This window comes from Fringilla coelebs (genome assembly GCF_963513975.1).
Source record: "Fringilla coelebs genome assembly, chromosome: 2".
NCBI lineage: Eukaryota > Metazoa > Chordata > Aves > Passeriformes > Fringillidae > Fringilla > Fringilla coelebs.
This window is the reverse complement of record NC_140029.1, coordinates 91,111,188-91,134,672: the sequence shown is the minus strand read 5'-3', so window position 1 is coordinate 91,134,672 and position 23,485 is coordinate 91,111,188. Positions and strand designations below refer to the sequence as shown.

At 44.7% G+C, this 23,485-nt stretch overlaps 1 protein-coding gene across 1 annotated transcript in view; it reads right to left on the bottom strand.

Moving 5' to 3' along the window:
• Window positions 1–3,009: 3,009 nt before the first annotated feature.
• The window catches only part of USF3 (upstream transcription factor family member 3), a gene marked incomplete at its 5' end in the record, with an annotated part of 34,211 nt that continues 13,735 nt past the window's right edge, over window positions 3,010–23,485 (bottom strand). Inside the window, 5 exons of the mRNA XM_084201260.1 lie at window positions 3,010–16,700; window positions 17,786–17,882; window positions 18,919–19,001; window positions 21,310–21,338; window positions 23,243–23,307. Of these exons, the coding sequence (XP_084057386.1) occupies window positions 10,234–16,700; window positions 17,786–17,882; window positions 18,919–19,001; window positions 21,310–21,338; window positions 23,243–23,307 (6,741 nt within the window). The 3' untranslated portion in view covers window positions 3,010–10,233. The remainder of the gene's footprint in view (window positions 16,701–17,785; window positions 17,883–18,918; window positions 19,002–21,309; window positions 21,339–23,242; window positions 23,308–23,485) is intronic.

Genomic DNA, 23,485 nt, shown 5'->3' with positions numbered 1-23,485 from the left:
GCAGCCCTGGGCTCCTGACGGGTGCCTTGCCAGGGGACAGGGTGGGACAGGGAGGCTTGCAGCAGCCTCAGACTCTCTCCTCTCATGAGCTTGCCTTGGACGACCGTGGCAAAGTAGGTTCTCTTATGGGCTGGGAGGATGAAGGAGATTTTGGGGCAATTGGTGTTGAGCTTTTTAGCTGAAGATGTGGACCAAATTTTCTTCTCCAACTTGTTCAAATCGGAAATGAGTTTTTTAATGGCTTTTGCATTCTTTCCAGTTTCTTGGTTATTTAAAAAACAAGAATAAGAATAAGGTGTTAATTATTTCAGGCCTTGCATCTAAAATGGGACCTGTTTTGCTAATTTGCAATTAAAAAGTGTTCTTTGAGGCCTGCTGTCCTTATTCTTGTCTGCCTGAGCATTTTTACTTTGGTGTATGTGCATGTAGCCGGTGATGCAAAGGTGTCATTCCACTTCTGCTTACTAAGGCAGGTGACTCTGGTGATGTTTTACTCCAGGAGTCTGTATCTCCTTGAAGAGTTTTGCACCAGCTGGTTTTTATTTTTTCCTATGTTGGAGTTTGTTGAGATGGTCAATAAAATGGATGTTCCTGGTACCCTGCTCTGCAGGTTGATCTGAATTCTTGCTCCTGCTCTCAGCAGCAGCAGAGACAGCAGTCAGGGCAGAGGAGTGCCCAGTGGTGTCACCCTTAGACTGTCACAGGTGTTTCTGGAGCGTAGGTGTGGCTGACCTGCTTGTACTTTTACCAAATTGCCTTTGTGAGGCTACATAGAGTAAAAGAACAGACACTCTTGTTTGTCACTGTAGTCCCTTGGGCAGGGTGAGGAGAGGGCTGGAGGAGGAGGGACACAAGAGCCTGCCAGCCTTTACCTTCCCAAGCAGAGCTGTGCCACTCTGGAGTGTGTCAGGGTAGCTGTGCCAGGCTGAAGGAGGACCTCTGTGCCCCCAGATTTGTCCAGTTCTGGGGACACATTTTCATAAAATATACCTTCTCCCTGTGTTTTCATAATCTGTAGTCTCAGACCATTTTTCAAGCTTGTATTTGTTTCTAGACAGGAAGCTGGTTATCTTCTCTAAATTGAAATGTGAGGAAAAATTAATGTTGAACAGCAGTTGGAAGGCTCAACGTAGGAGGTAGGACAACATATGGGCTTGCTGTGCTGAGCAGAGATGAGCACAGCATGGAAGGGTAAGGTGGTAGCAGGGAGGGAGAGGGAGGCTGGGGAACAGCACAGAACAAACAGAAAACCATGACAGAATTCAATTAAATACAAGGAAAGGCACCTCAAGCCTGAGAGATGGGAGGAAGGGTTGGAATAGTCTCCCTGCTGCCTCTGTGCTTCCAGCTTGCTGCATCAATTTTTAAAATTTCCTCTTGGCTTTTCCCTGCCCTCTGGGCTCTGTTGGTGCTGCAGCTCTCTCACCTGGTGGCCACTGACCCCTCCATGGCTGTGGCTGCTGGGGGCCTGGCTGGGCACTCGGGCACTCTGTGCTCCCAGCTGTCCTAGGCATGCTTGGCTCTGCAGCCCTTGCCCCAGAAATGCAGCCTTCCCTTCCTTGGGTGCTGCTGTCCTCCTTGGGCCCTGCCCTTGGGCAGGAGGAGCAGCTTGCTGGGTGCACGGGGAACCCTCACTCCCTCATTTGCAGGAGGGATGCTGTTGTTCCCTCACCTTGCTCTGCTCACAGAGGGAGACAGATGTGTAGGGGTAAAGGCAGAGCAGCACTGTGGAATTGTGCTGGGAGGTGAGGGGGCCTTTTTGCTGCCCATGGGCTGGTAGTGGAATCCCTGTTTCCTCCTGCTGTGCCCATGCTTGGGATAAGCTGCTGTCACAACTCCTAAAAGGGAAATCACTGTGCCATGGGCAGGGACACCTCCCACTTAGAATAAGTTGCTCAAACACTCATCCAACCAGGCCTTTCTAAAGATGGTGCATCCACAACCTCTGTGGACAATCTGTTCTTGTATTTTATCACTCTCATTGTAAAAAACTTCTTCCTTACATTCCATATATTCCCTGTTTTCTCAGGAAATTGTTCAGCCCAGTACAAGTGAAAGGAGAAGGAAACAGCTTCTGTGCAATACTGACATCCCCTCACAGGTTAGGAAAACTACCAGGGTCTGTGAGCTGTTACAACTCCCTCTCGAGCCTCTGGAGTGGCACAAAGAGCGGCCAAGGCAGGGACAGTGCACTGCAGTGTGAGAGGAAAGCAGCTCCCTCGTGTCCTGTTTCCCTTCCCCTCTGTGACTGAACCATACACTGGCTGTCACTGGAGGAACAAAAGCCCCTCTGTCTTAATACTGAACTTCAACCTTCTTAAAATTAAGACCTTCCCTAAAGGCAACTTCCACGCCTGCAAGAATTTTGATGTACACAAGCCAGGTTTTCTGGAGCCCCTGAACAGAATTTTTTCCTAGTAATTCTGTCAACTTCAGTATTGTGCAATCTCCCAAAATGCCTTTACTTACCTTGCAGGGTCTCTGTGCTGCTCTCATCCAAACTGCATGCTTTAGCTTTAAACTGTGACAAAACAACGGTCTCAGACCACTTCCACAGCAATGCAAGGGGACTGTGATGAGAAGCATTTTATACAGTGAAGTTCTGTCTCAACAGTGATCACTGTCACTGGGGCAGGGACAGCACCTGCCATGTATTTTTTAGATACTACACAATCAGTATTTATTTATTATGAGTTAGGTAGTTTTATATCTCCAGCTAATATGGTGCATTACTCTGGTGTATGCAAAGTATGTACATCAGTGGAAAACTCTGACTGTAAATTCCCAGTCTCAAAGCAAAGCTTTTATTTTTACCTCTGCTTTAGAGTGAATGGCATAGCTTTCTGTGGGGAAAGAAAGAACACAATATTCAAAGAGTGATTTTCTCTTTTTTTTAATAAAATACTATCATGTTCATATCTATACAAATAATTATTACAACTATTAAACAAAGTATTACATTTAACAATAGAAATCTCAGAACTCTGAACAAGATCATGGTTTGGGATATTTACACCTGAATGCAACACATTTGTAAAAAGATGTCAAAATAAACAGAGCAAGATCTTATTTACAATTGGAAGGTGATGTTCCTGTTCATTCATTATAGATTTCTACTGCAGAGTTCCTATTTTCCATTACAAAATAGTAAGGACTTTCCACTGGGACTGTATCCAAGTCATTTACAGCTGTATAAAACAGAAGCACAGCAGAATACTCTGGACTGAATATAAATAATTTACATTGTGGAGGGCAACAGCATCTTTGATTAATCTCCTGTGGCAAAATCCATACTTGCTTCCCTTCTCACAGTGAGCAGGCAGGAACAGGGTCCAACCCCCCACGAGCTCTATTGTTTCACACTCGTGATTGCCAGAACAGCAGCACATATTGCAAACTTGGAAACCTTCTCATAAAGATACTTCTGGTGAGGCAGAAAAAAAAGCCTTTTAAAAAAAAATTCTCTCAGAAAAACTGATATCAGCAAATAATAAATGGTGTCTGTTTAACTAAGCAGGGCTTGCTCGCAGAGAGTATGAATTTGTACTGTCAGGTCCAAAAACCTCTGCTAAATCTTTCACCAGTTCACAGAGGAACCTTCTCTCAGTGGGAATAAAGCCTTGTGCTCTGAGGTTTCCAATGAATGGATTGCAGAGGCAGTAGGAAATTGAAAACACCCTGACACAAACCTGTGTCTGCTACCCATGCTGGATGATGGCAGTGGGAGAAGGGAACAGCAGGAGGTGGTAACAGGGCAGGTGACAGCAAAGAATGGATCTCCTTACAGCAGTGTATTAGAAAACAAAACAAATATGACTGATCTGGCACAAACAGATCCAATGCTACTCTGTCTTGCCAGGGGAAGTAGGATCATTATTAAAGTGATGAGCATGAAACTTACTAGGGGAACAGCAAGAGATGACAGCAGTTAGCACACTCAGCATCCAGAAACAGTGGGAGTCTGACTGAGTCCTTGAGCCAGGACTGCACAAGTACCTCAGAGGTGAAAAGACAACAGGAGACCAGAAATAATTAAATGCCCCCTCTTCTCCAGCCATGGCCTCTGCAAGCTGCCCTGCCACATGACTTGTTTCCTGTAACAGCACTACAGACACCAACCACAGCAGCAGCAGCAGCAGCACCAGCACAGCTTTAAAGTGCAGTAGGAAATCCGTGCAAAGTTCCAGAGGCTCGGGACTAGCACCTGCTTTTACTTTTTTTCAGAGAGGTGCTCTTCTGCCTGGGCAGCAGCACAATGACAAGCTGGAAGTCTGAGCTGGAAAACCCATTCCAGCCCCCAGCTCAAATCACTCCAGTTCTCTTTTTCTTTAACTGTTCCTAAATGAGGTCCTTTCTCTCAAGAAAAAGGTATATAAATATTAACAAATTACTATTTTATTGCCTGCTTTCAAATTAGTCTATTTCTGCTCTTACTCTCCTAGGCTGTTTAAGGGATTAATATGGACATACATGCAATCCAGCCCAACATTATTTACTATATTGGTTGTTGAAGTCATTTAGGCCAAGCTGAAACCCACAGCCAGACCATGCCTGTCAGCTGTGGCAGTCCCACCCCAGAGTTAGTGCCCAACCTTTCCCTTCCCCTGCTGATTTTTCTAAATTAAGCAGTACTGGGTATTTTTCCTTCCTTCAAAGCCTAAACAAACCCTGTGTAAGTAACCTTGAAAAAAGTACTTTGGAAGAGAAAATGCTATTCTCAGGCTAACAAATCACAGTTAAACTCACAAAATCTCTTCCAAGTATATCTTGAAAAACAAAGGAATAATGAATTGCTGGGTAGTCCTCAGAAGAAAAAGAAAATTGATGTCATTGATGCTTGCTGAATAAAAAATGTGTTTGCTTGTCAAATGGTTTTTATAACAAGTGAAGCAGAATCATTCCATCTGCAGAAGCTCCTTTTTCAAACTGCCCTCCAAGCACAGGCCAAGGTAAGGTGAGCCCCATCAACCTGACAGCTAAGCACAACAGGTTCAGTGGGAGGGGAAAGGGAAACTGAAGAAAAGAAGGACTCATAAGATGTTGCATTTGCTCCTCTTCCTGAGAGCAGAGCCTGAGGCCCTGGGGAAGGACTGAGACACCAACGTGTCAGTGCCACAAACTGACCTGCACAACTAAGTGCAAGAAGCCCGGTGGATTGGAATGGCAGGCGGGATTTCTTTACATGACAAGGAAAACACCAAGCAATTTAATAATTAAAAATTAACAGAAATGTAATATCTAATTTCTCTATTTTGATGTGAAATATCCAGTCCCCCACTGTCCCTTCTAAAGACAAAAGAGCATGAACATGAGAGAAGTTGAAACCCACAAGCTGCTCTCAAACCAGAGGACCAGGCCAGATTCAACATTCAAAGCCCATCTTAGACAGGCAATTACACCAAAAGGCTACACAACAGATCCAAGTTTTCTTTAATTAAAATTATCTAGAGGCCAGTAAGCAGTGTAAAAATCAGAATTTAGGTGAATGTGTTGATATGAGGCCCTCACAGAGGTCTGCCTACCTTTCTTGTCACAGCAGTCTCCTGATCCCACACCAATGCCATGGGACCGTTTAGTGTCACTTACAGAATGAAAAGAGACTCACACAGAACTTCAACAGAAATTCCTATGTTCAGGGAGGGGAATGAAATGATATTTCTCCATCCTGGTCTTGTCAGGTTTCAGAAAAAGGCCTGAGGAGGACTACAGAGTGCCCTGTCACAACAAAATACAATCCTCCAGAGAAGAGCAAGGAGAACACAGTAAGTACATCTCAGCCACTCACTGCAAAACTGTGCAGTTCCTGCAAAATCCCAACAGTGATTCCCTGCACTGCAGGCATCCTGTGAGCAAGGAGGAGCTGGTTTAGGTTGTCTTTTTGTAAACTTTGTAAACTTTCTGTAAACTTTGTAAACTTTCTGTAAGCAGAAAGTTTACAAAGTTTACTGACAGTTCCTCTTCAGAAAATAATGTGCAGCATGGAAAAAACCCAAAATCACAGTTGACATATTCTATCATGAATACTCAGGACTGCATTACCCTTGAGACAACAGCAGTAAATATGGAGGAATAAGAAAATAGAACAGGTATTTCAGTTGAAAGGGACCTATAGTGATCATCCACTCCAACTGCCTGGAGTGCCTCCATCCACTTCAGGACTGAGCATGTTGTCCAAATGCCTCTTAAACATGCTTGAGGTCTCGAGCACCTTTCCAGCAAGCCTGTTCCAGTGTCTGACCACCCTCCTGGTAAAGAAATGCTTCCCATTGTCCAGTCTGAACCTCCCTTAGTGTTCCTTTGAGCCATTCCCATGTGTTTTATCAGTGGATCCCAGGGAGAAGAGATCAGCACCTCCCTCTGTGCTTCCCCTGTCAGGGAGGTTCACTGTCTATCCAGATCCCTACCCAAAGCATCTGCCAAGAGCATCTCCAAGTTTGGTATCATCAGCAAACCTGCCAATGGTGTGTTCATCTCCTGTATCCAGATCAGATCCAAATACACTGGATAGAACTGGCCCTGGAACTGAGCCCCAGGCAGCACTGCTGGTGACCAGGTGCCAGCCAGACATGGCTCCATTCACTTTAAGACCTTTGAGCTCTGCCCTTCAGCCAACTCTTCACCCAGCACACCATGCACCTGTCAATCCCACAGCTGAACAGCTTGTCCAGATGGATGCTGTGAGGGACAGTATCCATCACTAAAATGCAGAAAAACTACATCCACTGCCTTCTTTTCACCCACTAGGTGGGTGACCTTATCACAGAAAAGTATCAAATTAGCTAGACAGAACTTCAGCTTTGTGAACCCATGCTGCCTGTGCCTGATGGCTGCATTATTCCTTAAAACTGCTTTCAGCAGTACCCAGGATAATATTCACAATTTTTCCAGGAACTCAGACTCTCACAGTGTGCAGTTTCCTGTGTTCTTCCCTCATGCCCTTTCTGTAGATTGGAATAACACTGGCTGCCTTCCTGTCAGCAGGGACCTGTCCAGACTCCCAGATCTTTTGTAGATGATCAGGCAGGGTCCTGCTCTATGTCCTGCTTACTCCTTCAGTACTCTGGGATGAATCCTGTCTGGCCAAGTGGATCTGTGGACATTCAAGCATTGCAACAGGTTTAAGTTTATAAGCTCTCTCCATTTTAATAGACATGATAAAGTAGTGTAGTTTTCCCAGCAGAGGAAACCAATATGGTTTTCTGTGAATGTCTGGAATGATGAGCAGGATTAGAATCTTTATGTAAAAGTCCTAGAAGCCAGGGCTTAATTTTTCAGTAGTTTGTCTTGAAACCCATTGCTGCACATGCAATTCCATTTAAAGAGAGCAAGAATGTGCACGTTTGCTTCCCTCCTCTAAGACCAGACAAGTGTGTGTGACCACAGAGTGGCTGCTGCTCCAATTCCCATCCCTACCATCCCCATCCAGAACCCATGGAACAGCCACTGTTCCAGAGCTCACCTCTGAGGCAGACCCTTTGAGACTTCCTGCACCACAGACATCCCTTTAACCAAGAGTCCCACCAGGGCACACCCAGACCTGCAGCTGGCTGAGCTGGTTTGAGGCTGAGAACTGACTCATTCCTAACCCCTGCCCCCTGCACAGGCCAGTGGCTGCCACTTGGTGACTGCACTGTGGCAGAGAGAAACTGCCTTGCTGTGAACTGAAATACTCAATTACTTATAAGAAACAGAACCAATGCACCACTTAGATTTAGTGTCTTAAGATAAGCTCAACCTGAATTAAATCATGATTCCAGGCAGAAAGGGACCTGGGGGTACTGGCTGACACCTGACTGAAGAAGAGCCAGCAGTGTGCCCTGGTGGCCAAGAAGGCCAAGGACATCCTAGCCTGGATCAGGAACAGTGTGGCCAGCAGGAGCAGGGATGTTACCCTTCCCCTGTACTCGGCACTGGTGAGGGCACACCTTCAGTGCTGTGTCCAGTTCTGGCCCCTCAGTTTGGGAAGGATGTTGAGATGCTTGAGCACATCCCAATGAGGGCAACGAGGCTGGTGAGGGGCTGGGAACACAAACCCTGTGAGGAATGACTGAGGGAGCTGGGGGGGTTTATCCTGGAGAAAAGGAGACTGAGAGGTGACCCTATCACTGTCTACAACTCCCTGAAAGGTGGCTGTAGCCAGGTTAGGATTTGTCTCTTTCTCCAGGCAGCAACTGACAGAATGAGAGGACACAGTCTTAAGCTGTGCCAGGGGAAGTTCAGGTTAGACATCAGAAAAAAAATTATTCACTGAAAGATTGATGGGGCAATGTAATGGTCTGCCCGGGGAGGTGGTGGACTCACCACCCCTGGACATGTTTAAAAAAGACTGGACGTGGCACTCGGTGCTATGGTTTAGTTGATGAGGAGGTATTAGGTTAGGTCATAGGTTGGGCTTGATGACCTCGAAGGTTTTTCCCATCCTAGTTCACTCTGTGATTCCTAACCAGGATCAGAACTGTTTTACCTCACCTTGCAGGAAAACACCAGACCGCAGGGTACAAGAGCAGAGGTGTTGTCAGGACAGACTACAGACACAGCCCAATTATTTTTCATGTTAAAGCCTCCTTACTTTCCTGGATCAGTGCAAAAGGGCTTAGCAAAACCAAAGTCTGGGCTATCAAGCTGTGGAAAACTGTTCTAGGTCCCTCTTTGTGGGTCCTGTTCTTTGACATGGAGGAATATCTTCCTTTCTACCTTTCAAAGAAAAAGAAACAAAGCAAAAAATCCCAGGGAGCCTCCCCATGCCCTCACCAGGAGCTTCTGACAGGTCCCAGGAGCAACAAGATGATGCACTGGTGAGCAACACACAAGCAGAGGAGGACTGCATGCCAGGGAACCTCAAGTTACTATGTTGTTTGAAGAATCAAATGCAGAATGGTACTTTCAAACACATAAAAGACAAGTATTTCTGCCCCTGTAAGAAGAAAAAGCACACTGCAGAGACATTAAATAAATAAAATTTACCTAATTCTTCCCTTTCCTTTAAAAGAATTAGGACCAAAATTTGTGAAAGTACTGGAGACTCAGCCAGCATACACATTCACTCCATCCATGCATCTACAAACACATCACCCTTCCCCAAATCCCTATGTCTTCCTGTGTGTTTCAACACATCCATGTTCCTCCTTCAGCCACAATCACACAGGTTTAGATAAAAGGTGCATTCAAGTGCAGAGTACTGATATTAACTCAGGCTCAATCCTATCAGCAATATCAAGTAAAAACTGTGCCCCCAGGAATCTCCATTCATTTTGTGGGATGTGACAGGCTCAGTCCTCCTCCCATGTGGTGCCTGGTAAACAAAGGGCTGTTACTCACAGAAAGCAGAGAGCTGGTGTTAGGGCATGGGCCAAAGAAAAGTAGGGGGGAGGAAAGACATTAAGAAGGTGCTAAACAAGGTACAAAACCCACCCTGAGGTAACTTGCAGCAGTCAACAATGAAATGGCAACAAACAGGGCTGCAAGGCTGCTGTCTCTGCTGACTGCACCAGGAGTTGTGAGCTACACTGAAGCACTGAGTTCAGCAGTAACTGAAGCCACTGTTAAAACAGATTCAAACAAGATTCTTAGAAACAGAAAGTCATGGGTTAAAGAAATCTAAATTTTCTAAAACAGTATTTTTAATTGCTGACCATGGGAGCACAAAGTCATTTTCAGCAGGTAAAGTCAGCCTTAAGTTAAGTGTATGTGACAAGCTTGAGACAGACAAAAGCTGCACAACAAATGCTTTTTCCAATTAGCACTGGGTTAACACAGACTTGACTTGTGTTGAAGCTCCTGAAGATATTTTACAAAGGAAAAAGAGAAACCCAAACCATTCCAAGCTCCTCTGCAGTTTCAGGTAAACACATCAGTAACAAACTGACACCTGTAGCACTTGTTTCCTATCTCCATATGGATGCTCTCACTCCGTGTATTACTGAGAGTGGCCCTTACCTCGGGACAACCGGACATCAAACCCGATTGTTGGAAAATCAACAACCAGCATTTCAACAGCTCTCAATGCTGCATCCTTACCGTTTCCTAGTAAGTAAGCATTGCTATAGGCACTGGTGCTTTAGAGTCAGTAAGGTGGGTAGAAATAAAACGGAATACGGAAAGTACCAAACACATACATTGAGGCAAATAAACAGTGATGCTATGAATGGTCTCTCCAGGGGTGACACTAAGATCCGCTTCCTTCTTCTTAAATATATAAACAACAAATCAGACCAGAAGTCAGTCTGCCAGTTTTCATACAGCTGAGCTGCAGTCATGACCTAAAATATGGCTTATATTGTGGGCAGGGCGGTTTGAGGGCTGCTTGGAAGAATCTGAAGCAGATGTGTTTGCAATGGAAAGCAAAGGTGACATCGCTGAGCCATCTGGAGGAAGAGCTGTGGCTATTTCTGGAAACAAAGAAGTTAAGTTAAAATTGGATAAGTGCGATGTGTTGGTCATGTGCATTGGTGGCATATCTGGAAGCAAAGGAAAACTTGGCTGAGCAAAACCAACAGGCCTGGGAGGAGACAAAATGGATCCAAATCGATTGTTTAGACCTCCACTGCTCGGCTTCTCTGTGCTTGGGTTCGGAAACATTTGATTGGGAAAGTAAGGGATAGAAATGTCATTGGAGAGGGTAGGGTGGGCAGGAGAGTAGGGTGGATAGAAGGACGGCAGTGTATTCTGAGGATCAACTGGGATTAGAGCTGGAGTCCGAGTGGCACTAGGCTGAGTGACCGGTGGGATGAAAGAAGCGTTAGCGTTTATTGGTGGATTCATGCCACCCTCTGGAATAAAAGGGAATCCAAAATTCTGGGATAGTGTATGTTGGTCAGGGGCCGCGTTGTCGTTGGACACTTGAGGGCCATCAGACATGAATCGGACGATGCTTCCTCTTTTTTCTATCGTGGACTGCTGGCGCCCGAGGATCATGCTGCCACTGGTGGACAGAGGAAGATGGGGAAGACTAGGGTCAAAGACATTTCCATGTCTCTGATTTCCGGATCGATTCCTTTCGGGCTGGCGGATTTTAGAACCCCCATTGTCTTGCAGAGGATGCCTGGAGCGCTGAGTGACCGAAGAATTTGGCTGACGAACAGAAGGCTGCCCTTGCTCGCCGTTTCCATGAGAAACCGCGGGGTGAGGGTGAGCTGGCCTCACAACTCCATGCATATTGCTGGACACGGGTGTATTCATGTGGTTCTTCGTTCCATGACTGTCCGTCATCCTCATGGGGTTGGACTTCTGCACAGAGATATTCGGGCTTGTATTGCGGCCCTGAATGTCTCCTGAGGAAGAAGAACTCGAAAAAGGAATAGTCAGTGAACTGTTCCTTGTGTTAATTGCTCCAATGGACATGTCACAGCTTTCCCTGCTCTGGCCATCACCATCCCTTCGGATGTGGACGCTCTCCCGTGCTGGGGGACAGTTGTACTCGATTGTGGAGGAGGCACCGCACTGCGTGTTCCTTTGATGTTCTGGGATTGATCTTTGGCTTCCACCGACTTGATCTCCAAGGTGAGGGGCGAGCAAACTCTGCATGAAGCTTTGGTGGCACGTGTTTTCGTTTTCCCTCGATGGTAGGGTATTCCCTGTTGGAATACCCTGCACTGGCTGGTAGGGCAGTCTCTTCTGCCTGTCTATGGATGGCGCGGCATTCTGACCGATTCGGAACGCTTGTGATGGCATGCCCCGGAGGGAGGACACAGCATTGCCAATTTCACTGTTTCTGGAAGCCTGTACGTCGAAATTGCCCGTCGGTTGTTGATTGGGTCCAGAGGGCTTAAATGTCTGGCAGTCAGACAGACGCTGCACATCCGAGCCAACTGTGTGATCGACTGACAAGCGGCCCTGCATATTGTGAATCGCCAGCCCTTTACTTCTAGAAACATCAAGATAGCTTCTCATTTCCAGCTGGTCAGAAACTCTAGGGCCTTGAAGAGATATTCCTATTCTCTGCTCGGAATTAGAGGGCGTCTTCCCAATGAGAGCCTCAGCAGAGTAGCTGGAAACTCTGTTTCTTTCCTGCCTGTGAGGGGTGCATGTCATATCTGATGGTCTGGAAACGATACTGGCCTGGGACACCATTTGCTGCTCTAAGCCCCTCGAGGTCATAAGCCTTTGCATCTGATTGTGCCCTGACACGTGCTCTGTAGTGGAACCTTGCTGTCTGCTGCCAACATCCTGTTGCTGTTGATGCATAATATCCTGATTGATATGGCTCTGAGGGTGGGTGTGGTGGTTTCTGCTCGCAGGATTTTCACAATTCTTTTCAGGCTGGGAAGCTCCAAAGTGCTGCTGCATCTGCTGCTGTATTTGTTGGTGGTGAGGATGGGGCTGACCACCTTTCTGGCGTGTTTGATCACTTCCGTGGTGTTTTTGCTGTAGAGAAAGCTGTGTGGCCTGTGTCCCCTGGATGAGATTCCGTTTCTTTTGCATCTGCACCTCCTGCTGTATGGTTCGCTGTTGGTGGACGCTGTGGGGCTGAGAGTGGACTGAGTTTTCCCCGTGAGGGACGTGGTGCTGCAGCTGGTACAAGTGGTGCCTCTCCCTTAACTGCCCGGCCTGCTGCTGCTTCAAGTACGGGTGATTACTGTGAAGGTGAGAGATGCCTTGGGCAGGGACATGTTGGATTGGCTGCAAGTGCTGCCCTGCCTGGCCTGGCTGCTCTGACAGCGGTGGCTGAGAACCGCACTGAACTTCAGTTTGTCTCAAAGCCGGCGTTACGAAATTGCTGTTGGGTGGGAATAACCTATTGAGGCCATCAGTGTGCCCTTGATTGCTCACTGGTGCCACTGAGTTGGATGAATTAGGAGGAATCTGACTAACCAGCATCTGTGTTTGATCAGCAATACCCTCTGGTGTCCGGTTCATCAGCGCCATCCCCTCGAGCCTTATGGGTGCTGTCTGGCACTGCTTTTGCCTCTTTGCTGTAGAGAGCAGCAGGTCATCCTGAACAGCCCTCTTGGCAGAGTCTTTGCGACCTTCATGGTTTTGCTGCTTTAAGTGTGATTCCTGCAGCTGGGGAGCCTGCATGCTGCTTGCCCTGATAGCATTCAGTTGTTCCTGAGCATATTCACTCATCAGAGCGGGTCCTGGAGACGGATTGATGTATGTGCTAGATGGGAGGGAGAGGCTCACGGTTGCAGGGACACTTGCAGGCTCTGAAGACTGGGATAAACCCGAGCAACTCACCAGGGGATGGACAATGCGGCTCTGGTGTATCAGATTATTCACACTTAGACTGGTTATGCTGGGTGTCTGGGAAGTGGAAATCTGCAAAGGAGTGTTTGATGTTTCCACACCTCCTACAGAGCAGCTTGGCTTCTCAACCTGCCTGTCGACATTTGTCTGTACTGTTTCATGAGCACTGAATTTGTTTGGTGCCGCTTCCAGTGGCCCTGCGTTGTTTTCTTTCACTGACTGAGGTTTAAAAGGCTGTTGCTCTCTTTCCAAAGGTGTAACCTCAGACTTAGAGATGACATCCCTCGTGTTAACCTGTATTCCTCCTCCACCTTTCTCAAGGCTTTCCTGGTCAAAAATAGCTCTCGCTGCAAGAGCTACAATGTCAGTCTGTTCTGAAAATGTGCAGCTGTTACAGGTACTGGTAGAGGTGCTGCTGGTGACATCTTCTCTGGTGGTATCTGGCAACATAGATGCAACTGAGAAGCCCCGACTGCTGCCAGAGCTGGTTGACATGGGGGAGTCTGCCTGCCTGCTAGTAATGAGGGAAGCACTGACTACTTCCTGATCAGAGATGCAGGAGTGAGGCTGGGAGAGAGCGTCACTTTCCGTGTTCATCAGCAAGAGTTCCTGCTTCTCAGGCAAATCAACAGTTGATTCTGCTGATTTAGAGTTTTCCATAGGAAAATTAGAATGCTCCCCCTGAACAGTAAATGAAGAGGTTTTTTCCACAGCTGTTCTTTCTTTTGTGAGATCAGACAGCATTTTGGTTAGACCCTGTCCTTCTAACAAGTCTGCATCTTGCATTACCACTGGGGAATCCTGCGCAACGTTGCAGGACTCCGAAATCATTCCTGCCTTGGAAGTGTGACCTGCTGCGTTGCTCTGTGCTGCTGAAGTCCCATTTGCAACCTGCAAGTGTGTAACCTGTGCTTCTTTACCAGAGGATGTTAAGGTGTTGGGGGGTTCGCAGGGTTTGGGCGACTCTGACGGGACAGAGGCAGTTGGTGGGTGGCTCTGAGATCCCTGGTCCTGCTGGCGAGGAGCAGCACCTTTGGCGGGTGGGGGAGCGAGCAGCAGCTGCTCTGACACTGCAGACTCCAGCCGTGGGGAAGCAGGCACCTCTGCCATGCTCGGCTCTGGGGCAGAGGGGGTTTTCACTGCCTCTTCGGGGCTCGCAGCCTCGTTGGAAGGAGAGTCAGAGACGCTGACGCCGCTCACTGCAGCCGCGCCGCCCGCCTGCGCTGTGGTTACAGCCTGTGACGCTGCTGGGGGGGTTTCTGGCGGCCCTTTGCCACCTGAGGGCTTTGCCACTGTTTCCACAGGAACACAGTCCACCTTCCCTGCATCTTTGCAAGGAACTGCTGGGCAGGACACTTTATTATTGACTGTTAGGTGTTTCTTTATGCTTGGCTTTTTGTTTGTCCTTTTTGATTTTGCACTGGATGGCAAGCCAGCAGCCGCTTTTTGCGGGGAAGCGTTTATGGAATTAGATGCGCTGGTTAATACCGAAACCTCTGCAGGCACTGAAGATGCCACAGAAGTTGGCAATGACACACAATTGACTGTGGCAATCTGGTTATTGACAGTTGCAGGGTTGGTGGGGTGGCTGAGAGACAAGTGCAAGCAGCTCTGTCCAGCCATTTGCGATATGCTTTGATTGAGGTTAGCTAAAGCACCAAATGTGTTGAGGGCAACATTGGTATTTGGATCTTCGCTGGTGGTGGGCTGAATAATTTGCATAGGGGCTTGGTTTGAAGCTCCAGATGAGGACATCACAGGCTGCAATGCAAAAAGCTGCCCATTTAATGAGATAGTCTGAGGGTGCTGTTGGTTGGACATTGTCACCGAAAATGTCTGGGTAGAGCTAGAAGATGGCAAAGAAGATGGCCTTGGTAATATATGGACAAGGTGTTTCCCTCCAAAAGTCTGTGGAAGGGAGGCATTTTGCATGGTGCCGCTGGAGTTGGCAACTGCAGTCGGCCCATTCACGGGAACTCTTACAGAAGCAGAAGGCTGAGCAGAGAGGAGGGGAAGGGGATTCTGATTTGCGGCTTGTATAATTACAATTTGCTGGCTAACATTTTGGCTGGGAACTTCCGCTCTCACAATGGGCGGGCATGGAGCAGGGTTTGGAGGCTGAAGAATGATGACATTCTGGTTAGCTGGTGCTCCTGTCACAGCTGAGGCGACTGGCTGAGCCATCTGAATCACCTGCATAGCTGAGTTTAATGGAAGGATATTTCCTGCAGCCTGAGCTTTAACCTGTGGCTGGCTGATTAAAGGCTGTATAGGTACAGGTGGGCACGAGGGCAAAGTAACTACAATCTGTTCAGCTGCCTGGCCATCCCCAGGCAGAGAAGCATGCAGACTGATACTTGTAGTCAAAGGCCTGCTGTGGGCAGAAGACACAGTCCCAGCACCATTGACTGGCTCGTTGAGGAGGGCAGTCATGATCCCGGATGGCGTCTGGCTCAGCGGCTGAACCGTGTTTCCTGCCAGCTGCAAGGTCGTCCACGTGGTCTGTGTGTTCCCAGCTGAAGGCATCCGGCTAAGGCTACTCATGTTTTTCAAGTCTGAAGTGCCAACACCTGAAGAGCCTGAAAAAGACCAGCAGTTCTCCAGGGGACTGGCAGCCAGAGTGCTTATTGCTGTCACAGCCTTAACTCCTTCTGCTGCAGACGTCGCCGGCGTGCCGGCACTGCTGACCACGTCCGTACTTTTGGGGACATTTGCAGAAGAGCAGCTCTCTGCAGCAGACGGTCTCACAGGTGGCACACAAGCTGTGTCCGTGGTTGAAACGGTGCAGCTCTGCTGGAGGTCACTCCTGGAACTGTGTGTATTTGAGCAAGTTGCATTCACCTGCTGACCTTGGGAGGCTTCCACGGAGGCACTGGAAGGAAGGCTGGTTCCCTGTGGGAGTGTTTTCTTTGCTGATTTAGTGCCCTCCTCATCACTTTTACTTTTGGGGGGATTTTGCTCATTCTGTGGTGCATTACTTGAAGAGCATTGTAGCTCCTGTTCTGCTGCAGGCCGAGGTGTGCTCTGTGAGCTGGCAGGAGCAGCGGTGGGCGCACCTCGCTCGTTCTCCGGGGTGGAGAGCTCAAGAACATTTCCTGCTGGAGCTGTCTGAGCAGAAGCCAGTGGAGAAACTGTAGGTTGTGACCACGGCTTATTTTCTGTGGGGTAAATACCAGCAATCGTCACAGGAGTCACTAGGTTGCAAGTTCTCTGAACTGGCACAACATTGGCTGTTTGCTTTTGTAAATTATGACCGACATTAAACGTTATTCCCTGCACAGATGCTCCCTGGTTATGTCCATTGGGCTGAGTCCCATTTGAATAGACAATGATGTTCTTTTGAACCTGATCACTGGGAATAACAACTGAGACCTTGGCATTTTTGAGGTTTCCTTTCCAGTGGATTGTAGGGTCATCATATAAGCAAATATCATTTGCTTTCAGTAGCTCGATGTATCTCCCATTTTCCTTTTGCAGTTCATCCAACTGTTTCCGGAGTTTTTTTATCTCTTCAGCTACAAAACAGTGAGAGCACTCCATTACATCAGCACCAGAGTAAACAATGAAATAATGTTACCACATGATTTAGAGAGTAAACACTGTGTAGCAATGAAATAATTTGTAGAAATAAATGGAATAAATTGTTAATAATGTATGTTCTTTTCAAATGGTTAGCATAACCTATGTGCTCTTATCTTGACAAGTCTCTCTACTGAGTGGGAAAGTGAATGAATTTCACAGACTATTCCATTACCAATGACAGGATATATCAAATTACTTAGGAAAAAGCACTAGGACTAACCCAGATGAAACTGAATGCTAATCAAAATTGTTTAATTTCTGAAGGAAAGACAAGCACAATAATCTTTTTCTTTTCCCTGCTCTTTTGCAAACACCAAAACTTTTAATTGATAAGCTTACAGCTTTCCAAAAGAATGAAGTTTCATTCCATCTAAAAATCACAGACAAAATGAAATGCAAAGCACTCATGTAAAGCCACAAAAACTGGCAATGCACCTGGGAGATAGCTCACCAAACTGGGAAAATCACAATAAAGCAAAAATAAAAATCACAAACCACAACATTAGCCCTGTGATTATTTCTGTCATACCTCCATCACTGTACTTTTACACATCTATTCAAGTAAATTTTATATGATGCATTATATTTTTATAAAATGAGCTGTTATAGCTTTTACAACTTTTCAAATTAAAAAAAAAAAGCTTTATGAATGAAGAAAACTTAATCTTTTCAATGAAAAATAATCTAACTGACATTTGTCAGAAATCATTCTGGTCACTACAGTAGAATAAACCAGGGCAGAATTTACCAGATGATGCCACATCATCTATAAGCTCTGTAGTTACTTTATATCACAATGCAATTGCTTCATTATCGGATAGCTATGTGCCAGAACGCTCACTTGGGCATTCTGACAGCTTTTTGTTTCAAGATATTCCAAGCAGCTGTATTTCTCCTGTATGTGCCCAATTTCTTGGGATTCCCCTTTGTGGTTCTGGGCTTTGCTGTTAGTCAGTACAGAGACACAGCAGAAGAGAGGCACAGACATCCTAGTGCCCCCAGCAGCCCCTGTACTCACCCTGCTCGTTGTTCCCTCCGTTTAACAGAAGTTCATCATTCTGTCTTTTCATTTCTGTTATGTACTTAAAGGCCTGATCCAGGATCATGTTCTTGCTCTGTAAAAGAAAACACACCTATGAAACTAGGAGAAAGGTCTAGAATTTGTAAATCCATTAGTGATGAGGCTGCACTTACTCCAAGAGGTTTTTACTTGAAAAATATTTTCTGAATATCACTGGGTAGAGTTTGTTTTCTTCTGGTTTGGGTTGGGTTTTTTAGAGGTTGTTTTTTGGTTTGGTTGCTTTTGTAAGATGAAGCTACAGGTTTTGTGAGTGATGCTGACCCTAAAATGCCTTGAGATTTTACAGAATAACATTTCCAGTGGTGGAGCTGACACTTTCTGATGCCCAGAGGTAAATACTAAGGCCACAGATCCTGAAAAGCCAGCATCCTTTCTTTCTGATCAGCCAAAAATTCATGTTCACTAATAAACACACACATCACATGAGATTTCCAGGATACTGCCTTGTAAATATTTTATTAGAAAGGCAACAAACATGGAACAACTATCCAGGGAGATATATGCATAATTTTGAAAGTAGTATACTAGGGAATATGGGAAGAGAAAATGAGCCATCCACAATCATCTTTTTATGAAACTATGCTTATTCTGTCTGCAAAACCTTTGTTCACTTCTTAATTTCTTCTACTGTTCAGTAGGAACAGTCTCTGCTAAGGATTCCTCTGTCTTGAAAATAGACGCTTCCGTGCATCAACCTCAAAGCATTTGTCTTGCTTCATCTTTTGCAAGGAGAGTGTCTTAAATTACTATTATTATAATTTCAGTTTCTGAATTGCTTTCAAGCCATTATATGAAGAATGACAAAAATAAGCAGTCATATGCAACACTTTCAGATGAATGCTCAAAATCTGTGTGACTACATTCATGTGACCCTGCACTTCCAAGTAGGAATTCTATTACAAGTAGTTTTTAAAATACGAATAACTAGTGATATTTTTGAGTATATTAATTCAGACAGTTTTGCCTTCTTGCTAATACAAATAGTAAAATAAGTATTTAGACTTCTACAGACAAAGAAACATTTGGACATCTGACAGGAAACATGTATGCACCTCTGGATGGACACTCACCTGCTTAAGTGCTGGAGAGCAGGGAATGAGTTCTCCAATTCTGTTTATCCCAGCATTAATCTTCTTCTTTCGATGTCTCTCCACTAAGCAAAAACAATATGTACTGTGTCATCTGGTTGGGCAAGTCAGCACAACTAGGATAATGCAAGGGCTCAGAAATACATTATTTCATTACACACTGGAGCTTGGAGTAACTTGAGTGAGGAAAAATGTTCCCCTAAATTAAACCTCAGTTATCAAATTAATACTCAGTGCAGTCAAAGAGCCAGAATGTAAATAGCTATGCTTTTAAAAGGTGGGGATATTTTGGACCCCTTCATGAAAAAGTAAAGTTCCTGAACTCAAAATTCAGGTTTTAAAACTGCTTTCTAACACAGTTTTATGACACTCTCTTCATAAGGCAGATAAAATTTGAAATTGATTAAAGTTATGCATAGTTATGCAAGCAAATGAACAAAGATTATGGAAAGAATCAGTTTCAGATATGGGAAGCAAACCCACACCTCTTAAATTCAAATGTCAAATTTAGCACCAAAAGAGAAATCATGTAGATTTTATCAGCCTTCGGGCTTAATTTTAAATTTCTATTAACAGAGGAGCCAGCCAACACTGAACATAGCTGAAGCTCTAGGTACATGGACTATCAGTTACTCTTTTCTATGTCCAAAGGTTTAACTGTTCCAGAAGGTCTAACTGGCTGGGAGTAAAGAAAATACTGAATGGAGAGTAGTTCCAATGAATTACCTGTTTTGGAGAAGGTTGGTCAGAAAATGCTTCATTAATAATCTTCTAGTGATACCATTTACCTCTTCAATAGGACTGAATATTGGCAGAAAGGGCCTACACTGTAAGTCTAGGAGTGGTTTTACAGACAGTATCTCTGTTTTCCAACCACCACAGTCAGCCTCTTTCAAATACAGTTAACTCTCACATAGCTATTTTATTTACTGAAATATTTTCATGTTCTATGCAAACTTAAAACTATGTATTAAAAAAAAAAAAGAAAGAAAAAGTTTTGTCATGGCTTTGTCAGGACTGAAACCATTGTGTTGTTCATGATGCTGAATGAACCTTTTGATTTGTGCAGTTGCTCTGCTTTTGATGGCAAACAGAAACAAACTGTGACCTGCAGGTGAGTGTATTTCATTTTGCTCTTTTACAAGAGACTCATTAATTTAATTTAAATAGTCTTATTTCAGTAGCCTGTCACTTCAATTTACCTTTCTCAAACAATTTTTTTTTTTCAGGAGAGATTGCTGGCATTGACAGAAACCTAAATACACTAAACACAGCAAGACAAAGTTTCTTATGCAAGAAATTTACCATATAAATTAGAGCACCTCTGTAAAAATTAAAACACAGGACATTTGGGATTGAATCTTTATACATCTTATTAATACATACACATATCACAGTGTTTGTGAAGTGCTACTCTTCTGTTTTGGTAATATTTGCAACACTCTCCTCAGCTTTTCCATATATTAATGACTAAGAAAGTATAGGCTTGGAAAGAGCTGGTCCCCACATAATGCAGAGTTCAGCCCAGGTGATAAAGATTATGGAAAGCTATCAACAAGTGAAACAGGAACTGGGAATTCCAATGAGGCCAACCATCTTAGAAGTAAACTTGATAAGACTTCTTCCTGATTCCTCTTAATTCTTAAGAAACTGGCCACACCCTGAGCACATTCAACAAGCCCAGCACTGCACAGCCTTCACATGGAAACTGCTCAGTGCTTTTTCCAGCAGAGTTTATGAAGATCATGTGATATTGCTGTTCAGGTAAAAGAAGAACTGCAATCAGTTTCTTTGGATAAACCAGCCCAAAGCCTGCCAGACTCTTCCCCAGTTCATCTTTCTGTTCCTACTTGTAGAAGATGCCATTGGCACTAGACACTGACGGGGTGCTGCCCAAGGGATGTGACTCCTGCAACATACAGCCAACATCTGCCCAGAATTCTGGGGTGTCAATATCCAAGTGAGTGCCTTGGGAATAGGTTAGAGGAATACTTCTAATCCAGGGAGCCTCTAAAGCTCTCAGGTAGGACACCTGTCTCTGTTTTGACAGAGGTGGATATTGGCTGCATGTGAGTGCCTGTGCAGTTGTTTTCCTTTGGAACTGAACACAGCTGAAATTGTTTACTTCTTAATTTACTGGCCTTGGAAAGGCAGGTGCTCCTTCATACTTTAACTTTGTACGGTGGAAACCAGCAAACTAGAAACAATCTGCTCAGTTATTTTATGCAAGGACACAGAAAGGTGTTTGGTAGGGTGAGGCTTTTTCAGTGTACTAAACTCCTATGGGGGAACCTCCTCATGCAAAGTATGTTTTACTACTCCGAAGTGTCTGTGCTTATTTCCAGACCAAACAGCAAAGCACGATGTTCCCACCTGCATTATGTGTCTCCCGGTTTTTCTTTCTGTGAAACAAAAAGGGAAAAGACTCATGTGAAACTGAAAGTTAAAGATCTGCATACAAACAAATATTTCTTTTTTATATTACAGCTAAAAATACTAAATATTATAGTCCACCCTGTGAACTAGAACAGCCAAAGTCACAATCAGATGTTCTTAGACATTGGTATTAAACAGTTTTTAACAAAAATTGGTTCATGGTCAGACTTAAATCAACTGCAATATTCCACTTGATGACTGGTACATATTTATAGTGGAGAGCTGGGTTTTTAACAGGAACAAGGCCAAAGATTTTTTAAAAATAGTTTTGTTTCTGAGGAACAAGATGGTTAAGTATTTGTCTGAAATGTTGCTTTTACATTTACTGGATCACTGAAACAGGAGAAAACTTTACCATGCAAGTTGATTTTCCAGCCACATTGCCTTCAAGCATCATAACTTCTGGCGTCAGAGAGGCTTCCTTTGTGAGAGAAACCAAAAATACTGTTCCTCTGCAGCTATTGTTCTTAAATGTCTCAAAATTCTGAATAAGTGTGATTTCAGCATATGAGGGCTGTGTTTGGTTTCATACATTCACCTGGGCCTACTGGACTGATGACAACAATCATCGTGCAATGCCCCAAACTGCTTTACTGGCAGTCAGTAAATTTCAAATATATACTCTACATATATAAATAAGATGTACTATACACATTCACTAAAACAAATACTTCCAGGAAGTACAGTAAAGCAAAGCACGTGTTTTTTGGAAAAAGGAAAATTCCAGAAAAAAACAATTTCAAAAAGCTTCTGTCCAGCAGCACACTCGCAGTCTAGATGTCTCCTGGAGTAGGCAAAAAGCAGAGTAGCATCTTCTGTTGTCCTTTTTGACTGTTACAGAACAGGCCAGATGTAACAAGGAATGTGAGGTAAGATTGCATGATACATGTGGAAGACATGTGTGATTACCATGAGGCACAGTATATCCTTCGTGTTTTGAGTTGATTCTGATTCCTGGTAACTCACTAAAGACAGCGTGCACCTACAGCAACTTAGACAAGGATTATGAGACTGTAATGGTACTGCTCCAGGTCAGACCCAGAGACATCTGCTAAGAAATAATGCTTAAAGATGATCATTATTGCTAAATATGCACAAGAATATAAGGACTGGACAGACCCAGCTGTTCTTTGGTTGGCATTACCATTACAGAATACAAAATACTCTATCAGTCAGGTAAGAAAGAGTCGTGAAATCTGCGAAGACTGAAAAACATTCTGTAGGACAAATCAGTGCTCCCTCTGAGCTTTTCCAGATCATAAATCATATCCTACATGGGTAACTAGTGTAAGATGAATGCTGCATTTAACTAAGGACTGAAGAACTCCCCTACTAACCAGGTATTAGATCACCCATGTTAATACAAAGGAACTAAACTCTCCAAAAGTTCTAGTGAATGTTGAGTCACTCTGTTACAAAGTTTGGTCATAGTGTTGCTGTACAACCTCAAGGCGTAGTTTGAGGTCCTGCAGTGATTTGAGATGTAAGATCCAGATTCCACTGGGAGTTGAGGGAGAGATCTAAATGACCCTGTCAAAATTAGTATAGTTACCCCCCAATATCTACAAGGAGCCTCCACAAAAATAGAGGCTGTACTCTAACCAAGGCAGCAACACAGTTTTACACACATCAGAATAGTCAGTGAAATAATTAAATAATCTCTTTTGTCTAAGTGACCTAGGTAGATATATCTTTAACAAATATTTTGGCATAGACAGGTCAAGAGAGAAACTTTTGGATCAACCCTGATGAACACACAGAACTTCTCGTCCATACCCTTATTGCCAAACTTTTAGCTAGAAACTTTGTAACTGCAACATGACGGCAGACTACAGACCTAGGAAATAGTCTTTTTGCCACAGGAACTCACCGATGCTGCTTCTTAGTAGGTGTCTCATTCTCTGTCATCTCTGGCATGGTTTCGGAGAAGAGAGCCTGAGAAAAAAATCATGCAAGGAATTAACAACTCCTGCACTTTTCTGAATCCTTAGTCCATGACATTTACATGGCTTTGCCTTGGACCACAGGGACGGGGCCCTACTGCAGTGTAGACACAAGTCCATGCCCTTGACTCAGAGCAGTTGATTTTGTGACATTAAAAATTAAGCCTGTT